The sequence below is a fragment of the Branchiostoma belcheri genome, unplaced genomic scaffold (genome assembly GCF_001625305.1).
Source record: "Branchiostoma belcheri isolate BF01 breed outbred unplaced genomic scaffold, Haploidv18h27 scaffold32, whole genome shotgun sequence".
Classification (NCBI taxonomy): domain Eukaryota; kingdom Metazoa; phylum Chordata; class Leptocardii; order Amphioxiformes; family Branchiostomatidae; genus Branchiostoma; species Branchiostoma belcheri.
Window position 1 is genome coordinate 1,291,678 of NW_017803932.1, and position 8,577 is coordinate 1,300,254.

Here is an 8,577-nt window from a genome sequence, read left to right on the forward strand (position 1 = left end):
TATGATTCAATGGGTGAAATACCACTCGAGTGTAATTTTCTCTCAACATTCTAGAGTCTTTTGAAATAAAGATATGCACTCTGGTCGATATATGTTCAGTGGTTGTTTCCTGTCTGTTCATATTTTTTTGTGTTTATGGTTATACTTCTAAAAGTATAGTGTGTTCTGCCCGACTATCTCTTACAACGTCATCGAGTCACGAGCGACATGTTTGAAGAACAACTATGTCGAGCCGATTCTTTGATTGTATGAAGGCATCTTTTATTTACACTGTGCAACCGGCAAATGACATTCAAAGTGGAGAATCATTGGGTACGTTCTTCTTTGGCAACGATGCTTATCATCCACAAGACAAAGAATCGGAAAGTAGGGCTTAGTATAGGATTAAGGTTCGGCTTAGGATTAACAAAAATGATATACAGGGGATAATGGGCGGTATGCACGTGTTACCAAAAAGAAAAACTATGATAACTGCAGACAAATTGTTATGAACTAAATGATCATACAAAGCGTACTTAATTGTCCAGACCAAGGACATACAATGTCTCTGTCCAGACTAAGAAACAAGGGCAGTCATCATGAGCACCTGGACGTTTAACCTTTGAAATCCTGCTTGGCTCGACTGTTCAACTATTGTTTCCAAAAGATCGTCAAATATTTTACGACAATGTGACCTACTTTAAATTTTGAGGACCATTTAATTCACTCTCTGACTACACTGCCTCTACAAGTCTAGGCCTAGGTGAGTAACAAATTATGTTATAAAGGGATGATGTTTCTTCCAGCCCCCTTTCCCCTAGGTATCGTACTGAAACATCCAAAAGCCTTAACAACAGCATGGTCTTTGTCTCGTCTGTCAAAACGACTAATATATAATAGTTAAGTTTTACAACTTAATGATTGTTACCTTCGCCAAGAAGGTTATGTTTTCAGGGGCGTTCGTGTATGTGTGTGTGTGTGTGTGTGTGTGTGTGTCTGTCAACACGATAACTTGAGAAGGCCTTAATGGATTGTCTTGATACTTGGTAGGTGGGTAGGTCTTGATGAGACCTCAAAATGATTAGATTTTGGACCCCCTAGCGGCTTGTTATGGTACTGCAGCTGAACTTCCGGTTTTGATATCTCATGATCTTGACATGCTATGGTGATGAAATTTAGATGGTAGGTAGCTCTTGTGCTGGGGAAGAAGTGATGTGAGTTTAGGCCCCCTAGCGGCTTGCTCTGGAACTGCAGCGATATATTCTTGAAAATATTCAAAAGGGGATAACTCATGAACCGGTTGACGGATCGTCGTGATTTTTGGTATGTAGGTAGCTTACGTGATCCTTCATATAATTATGTGACAATTATGCAAATATGGATATAATTTGCATAATTTATGAGGAATTCTATAAATCAGCTGCATTCCATGATAGGACAATTAAAGCTTGTGACATTGGTAATTGACAACGAGAGAAACACAGGAAGATATTGATTATGTTAATAATGATCTAATTTGCATAATTAATGAGAAAATTTTATAATTATGTAATGATAACTGCCTGGAATTTCATACTTGTGGTATTTGAAAGTTAAATTGAGGTGAACATCATTAAACATAATTTATTCAAATTAGGACCTCATTTGCATAGTTTATTAGGAAATGCTAGAATGCATTGTTTGTTAATATAAGGCTGTTTTTTGGTTGAGATTATGCTTACTTTATGATATTATGATAAAATGATATAATTCATGAAAATTAGGTTCCTATTTCTTAAATCAGGGGGGAATAATCTATAATTTGTCAGTCATAAAGATTAACATCATTTGGCGAAGGTATGAGATCGGGGAACTCTAGTTTATGCTGAACCGGTCCTGCTGTCAAAACCAGGTCAAAGGTGCGTTTGGGGGAGGGTGGTGCGTCCTTAGCAGGCTTACACCGGGTTGGGCTTTTTGGCGACGCCTCAGGGATGGAGCATATTATGTAGTATCAGGTTCCACTTGCAAGACCATACATGTATCCTAAACATTCCTTGCTCATTAATCTCCAAGCACATGTGTGGCCCATTTTGTTTTTGCAGTTTTTTTTTCATAAGTCTCAATTTTGGCATAAACATCATGGTTGCATGATCCAAACAAAATGTTTGAAATTACTGGTCGCAATCAAAGTATGCCTGACGACACACATGTCCTCCGCTTACAGTTGACCTAAATTAATACTGAAGCATATTTAAACTATATGTTTTTATTATCATACAGGAACAAGGTACATCAAGATTCATTACATGTGCTAGTAAAGTGTCAGTCTATCATAGGGTTGAGTAATCTTTTAGAAATAGTTTACACCATTCTTGATCTATAACAAATCTTTGTGAAAAGAAAAAAATAGTAAACGTGCTAGCACCAGACAATTAATTGTCTCCATACATATGTAACTAAGAAAGCAGTTAGTCATATTATAAGGGCTTGATTTCATATTTTGGTACAACATTGATGTTTCCACAATGATTTCTTTTAACATTGGATTATAAGTATAGCAGGTAATATGAAGTCTTATACTATCATTAGATAGTAATTGCCACTAGTGTAATAATCTGTTTCTTCTAACAGAGCAGCAGAATGCTTTTGCTGTGAAACAAAAATGTGTGAACAAAAAATGTGTGACTAACCTAGCAGCAGTGCATTTTGAGTGTAAATATGCGCAACAACAATAAGAAGATATCAGTGCTCGTATCATAGTTGAACTGTGCCTTTTAGTGGTGATTATTGTAGATACATTGATAATGATCTATCGAATATTGATGCATACTACATTAATACTTTGTCTCCTTGACTATACTGGAAAACTTATCTTAGAAACATATTACTCTTTGTTGTAGAGATAGTAAGATACCACAGCAGTACAGTTATATTATCAACATAACCAACAGAGTAATATGATTAAGAGTTTGTGACACTATAACACTTAAAATAAAACATTTCTTGATTACATTTAACCATACAAGTACTAGTATGATTTGTAGAATTTGATATTCAGTAACATCAGAAGGCTGTATGTTTTGCGCAAACATCTACGTTTTTGATAATTGTTATGGATGAATGTAATCAGGAAATGTTTTATTTTGTTATCACTGGTGTCACAAACTGACAGAAGAGTAGCACCAAATATATTTTCACTATCAATAACTTCTTTCTAAAGAGTACATGTAATCATATCTCTACTTTTAATGTGATATAGACAAAAATCTGCAGTCAAACAACTCATAGTAAATAAGGATTTAAACAACTTTACCATCAACAGGTACATTTCTCAGACTTTTCAAACACTTTGACTGACCATCAATGGAGGCGAATTTCGAAACCCTTCAATTCATTGACACCCCTCCCCAAAATGGTACAATGTATCTTTGACCAATAGATATTGTGGGGTAGCTATATATTATTATTTTATGCCTTTGAATCCAGAAGTACCATACCAACTGTTTTGCTGTTTTTTTCTGTTTACAAAATGTTAAAATGTGTTACTAGTATTTCAGGACTATCATAATGAAGGTATTGTAGATGTACATAAGAGCATACACAGTACAGAATATAGATGGACAATAGCATTTAAACACTTACTGTCAGAAAAACTCTCATTGTACCCTACAATCAGCTCCCAGTTTTTCTGAGTATACCACAAATACAAAACCGAAGCATCTTTTAAGCAGAAATTAAATTTTAATCTTAATGTGCCCATCATGTATTATAAAACGTAAGAGAAAATATAGCCCTGCAGATATTACTGTGAAACCTTCTACCTCAGAATAAGATGATAACAATGTTGTATCTTTATAAAATCCTCTGTACATATAGACCTTTAGTTAGGTTAACTCTCCTAAATCTACATGTCTGTTTTAGACCTGGGCAGAACAGCAATGTTACACTGCTAAGAGTCATAATCATCATCTTCATCATGATTGGCTGCTGGAGCTGGGATGGGCGGGGCTATGTGGGTGACTGACATGGATGTGGAAGTGGGAGGAGCCATTGCTGCAAACATCTGGGGGATGGGGATGCCAGGCATAGGAGGGACACCCAGGGCTGGGGAGACTGCAGGCTGTCCTCTGGAAAATATATAAAATAAATCAAACTCTGTTTATGGATTTACGTTAAAATAAAGAATCTTTAAACTTAAACATGTACAATATGTATTTCCATGTAAGACGTTTGATTTCAAATAGGCTGACATATTGTGACTGGCTTAACTTGAATCCTACGTATGATCACAATGCCAATGGATGACAGCACCATGCTTTTTGTCAGCTCCATAAACTAGCTAATATCATCTGAGAAATGCCAAATATACAGGTTCCAACAAATGGTGATCCTTACTTTCTACAATCTCTTTTTTATGGAATAAAAAAGAAACTGATTCATGCGAGTAAAATTTGTTTGGTGTAGCTAATTCCAATGTTGCCCTCACTGGCATAGGTATTCAGGAAAAAGTACTTTCAGGTCCAGATATATAACTGTGCCCAATAAAAAAGCACCACAGCATGAAAGACGTGTAATGACTTTCCTTTGTTTGTTATAAAATGCTGTAGAAACAGCGTAGTCCTTACAGTTTGGGTGGTCTCTGCTGCTGTCCTGAGGTGGATGTTGAAGGTGTGTAGCTGGGCATGACAGGTACAGTCAGGTGAGTGGCTGAGGAGATGGACAGGTTGAGGGGCTGACTGTCCTGGGACGTGCTGTCCTGGTCATCCTCCATCTCCATGTCTGACTCATCCTGTACACACAGACAGTGGCAAGGATAGGTCACACTTGGTTTGACATCATCTCACTCTCTACTAAGCATTCCTAGTTGAAATGGCATAATTACTTCCTGATGAAATTACCTTGCAATTAGCTATAATAAAGAAACATAAGTGGTATAGTTCTCAGCATGGATCCAAAGTATTGCCTTGTCCATTCTTTATATTACATCTGCCATTTGGTCCAACTCATGATACATGTACAATACTACACCATCAATGCATAAAAGGAATATGCTATACACTACAGTTAGAGAATATCGGAAATTGTGTGTTGCTGAAACATTCTGTACAAACTGGTATTTCTTCATAATTTGTAAATACGATCATCATGTGATTCACTTGTTTCCCATCTACCTCTGCCTCCTCCTCCTCTTCCTCCTCCTCTTCTGATGATTTTCTTCTCCCTCTCTTCCTCCCTCCATTTGTCCTCGGTCTCCTTTGTCTGGAACAATACATCAATGACATCCCAAGTCATTAAAAAAAATGAAAAGGCTGACATACAGCCATAGACAATGATAAATATCTCCACTTTTCTTACATTGATGTAAGTTGTTATGAGGCCCCCTGTTATAACTTATAGACTTAACTATGCGCTACATTCGTGCTGACAATAAAAGAACTTGGATAAGACAGAAAATAATGTCAAGAACAGATTCCATACACATGCATTAGGATTGCCTACACTACCCGGTACATACACACCATTTAGTAATGACAATGGAGACACATCATTTGTGCATGGGTACTGTCTGGCACTAATTAGTTTAAAACTTGTACTTGGTGTGAGAGTTTACCTGGGGCGAGACTGTGCAGCGTTGTCATCACTGTTCCTGACCTCCCGACCTCCACTGTCCTCCCCCACGTCTGGAACCTTCTCTACAAGGTCCTTCAAGAAGTCAAACTGACTCTCTGTCTCAATGCACCTTTTCCTGAAGGTTGTGTAAGAAAGCAAGTAAGTAAAACATACAGTAAGCACTCAAGATCCTTGATAATAACTGCACTGATTTCAGGACAAATCAACAAAGTGCAGTGTTTCAATTGACAAAAGGGCATCTTCCAGTATTGGAGAATGTTTGCACACACAGTGTGCTTGATGATCAGTGTAATGTTTGAACTCCTATGTGATACCAAGGAGTTCAAAGCTCCATGGTGATACCATTTTTGTCTGGTTAGTGTTTCTTCTGCAGTAGCTCAAACCATTATACAAACTATTGTAACCAATACTTGTGAATAAGAGTATCCCAAAAACCCCTCATACTGAAGGACTTTTGTATACGTCTAGACCTTTATTGTACAGTTGCCACCTTTGTTTTACAGTCTTGACAAAAAAATTCTATATCAGAGCAGTTTGTTTCTTTGTTTAAAAGCTTTGTCTTCTCTCCCAATAGAGTTGAGTACACATGTGTCGTACATGTGAATGGCCATTCCAAACCATTCAAAAGTCAACTTCTCCTAGTACCACTGACCAGTACCTTTGCTCTATAATGTCTATTGTTGGATTTGTACTGGGTATACAAAGTACATAGCACCCCTCGCCCCTGCCTCTTGAGTTTAGGATACTGAAAACCACATGTAATACTGAGGAACTTACAGATGAGCAGTTGTCATGGTCTTGGCATTCCTGGACCTTGTTACATCACTAGCTTTTGTGACAAGAGACTCAACGAAGATCTCCAAGCAGCGAGCTGTCAGATATGGTCAAGGAGCTATCAACAAAAGCATGCAACAATATTGCCTACAGCACAGTAGACACTCTTCCCTCTTCCTAAACTCTTCTCCTCCCATGGTCACAAAGTGATCGCCTTTTTTTTGCCAAACACCCATATTATGATACTGGGGTCTTTGAGATGGGGTTTTGTGCGCGTGAAAAATTTGCGCGTGCGTGTGAAGAATGGCTGATTAGCTCAATCTACATCAATACACATTTGTTGGGCTTCCAATACCCATGCAAATTGATCTGACACTTCTTGAGTTAATACACATCTATCAACAATACACATGTAAGGTTAACATCATCTGAATAGTAGAGAAACAACATGTTGGCATTTTTCAACAAGGATACAGATAATGACAGGAACTGCAGCAGCAACTTTTCCCACATCCTCATCAGTCTGCATGATCTTCTTTATTCTGGCCTACAGTGGAAAGAAAACAAACCAGTCTTTCTGTTTATAATAGTTTATTGTTATCATTTTTTTTGCATCATCTTCATAATAGTAATAATCAGTTAGTTGACCAAGTAGTCATTGCAACTTGATGTATTACAAATACAATTAGGGGGTTTCTGGTAATAGCTTTCTGTTATGTAATGAATACAACATTTATCATTAAGTTCTGTTACGAGTTACAGCACGCTAAAATGGTTTCTAGATCTTTCGCCCCATGTCACTTTCGCCCCAGCTATTTACTACCAGATCGCCCCATGTTTAAGTGACCAATGTTATGTTTTAATCGGGTGATATACGCATGAATCCTACTTCTAAATATTCCTTACATATTAGCAAAGCCTTGTGACTATATTTTGAGTGTTTCTTATTTGTTAACCGCCGAATCCCCGATGAAAGTCCGGGTACGCGGCGGGCCGACACGCGACCTGACCCGCCGCCGCATTCGGGGGCGCCTGCTTGCTGTAACGCACATTTAGTAGACTTCTAAGAAACTCTGCAACATTTACTAATCTACTTCGTGTTTGTGAACATTTATGGGGTTCTGTTATGTTGGATTTCTTGATAAATCTTGCCATAACTGATTTCACAAACAGTGTTTTCACAAACAGCAGCTGCCGGTCTGCGATTCGGTGGCGGGCCCGATCGCGTGTCGGCCCGCCGCGGAGCCGGACTTTTCATCGGCGTCAAATACTTGCCGAACGCAGGAGAAACATTCAAAATATAGTCACAAGGCTTTGGTAACATCTAGAGAATATAAATGTTACCAAAATACGCGAATATCACATGAATAAAACATAGTTCAGGTCACATAAACATGGGGCGATCTGGTAGTAAATAGACGGGGCGAAAGTGACATGGGGCGATTCGACCTGTACCCCGCTAAAATGTAGAGACAGTCCTGTCCAAAATATATTTTCGAGTTGATAACATGATACTGATATAAAAACATACAAATTTCCGCTTAAACTATGGCAGTTGAATTTTCTTTTAACTTCTCAAAAGCGTGCGACTCTGACATATGGCGTTAACATTTCCTCGTGGTCATTATACATGCGTGGGTTGAACCATGAAGTACTCATTGGAAATTAGAAAATTTCTAGGAAGAAGAAACGCCCCCCTCCCCACACTGCACAGAAGCAAAATGCACTGATTTTCACTTCTACGACAAAAACCCGACAAAGCACGATCTACAGAAAGAAGAAAGTGATATTGCTTGTCTAAAGTGCATTGGTCTGTACTTACGGGAGGAAACCGCGCGTTGTATTTCTTCTTTTTCGAAGGCATTTTTATCTGCTTGGCCGAGTTTTCCCCGGAAACATGGACGAAATGTTAGTGCGCATGTCCGGTAACCTTTAACCTTCAGCCAGGTGAACACAAACACATGCTGTTTTCCAGGTTTTGTTCCGAAATCTGAAAATTTAACGGTCTGGAGAACGTCGTAAGTTATGGACAAAGCAAGAGAAAGAAATAAGGAGCTGAAGGACCAGCTGGAAATGGTAGGGGTGTTTATAGTTGTTTAGATAAAGATTTGACAAGCTCAGAAGATGTTAGATTAATTTCATCATAGAGGCAGTAGCGGTAGCCTCCTTGGATTAATAGATAGATTTAACATAACAATCATAACATAGTCATAT

At 38.2% G+C, this 8,577-nt stretch overlaps 1 protein-coding gene across 1 annotated transcript in view; it reads right to left on the minus strand.

Moving 5' to 3' along the window:
• Positions 1 to 2,208: 2,208 nt before the first annotated feature.
• Positions 2,209 to 8,577, minus strand: part of LOC109474980 — a 16,495-nt gene continuing 10,126 nt past the window's right edge. The window contains exons 5-8 of the mRNA XM_019775482.1: positions 5,570 to 5,704; positions 5,130 to 5,217; positions 4,584 to 4,747; positions 2,209 to 4,085 (exon numbers count right to left, since the gene is read on the minus strand). Coding sequence (XP_019631041.1) covers positions 3,908 to 4,085; positions 4,584 to 4,747; positions 5,130 to 5,217; positions 5,570 to 5,704 — 565 coding nt within the window. The 3' untranslated portion in view covers positions 2,209 to 3,907. The remainder of the gene's footprint in view (positions 4,086 to 4,583; positions 4,748 to 5,129; positions 5,218 to 5,569; positions 5,705 to 8,577) is intronic.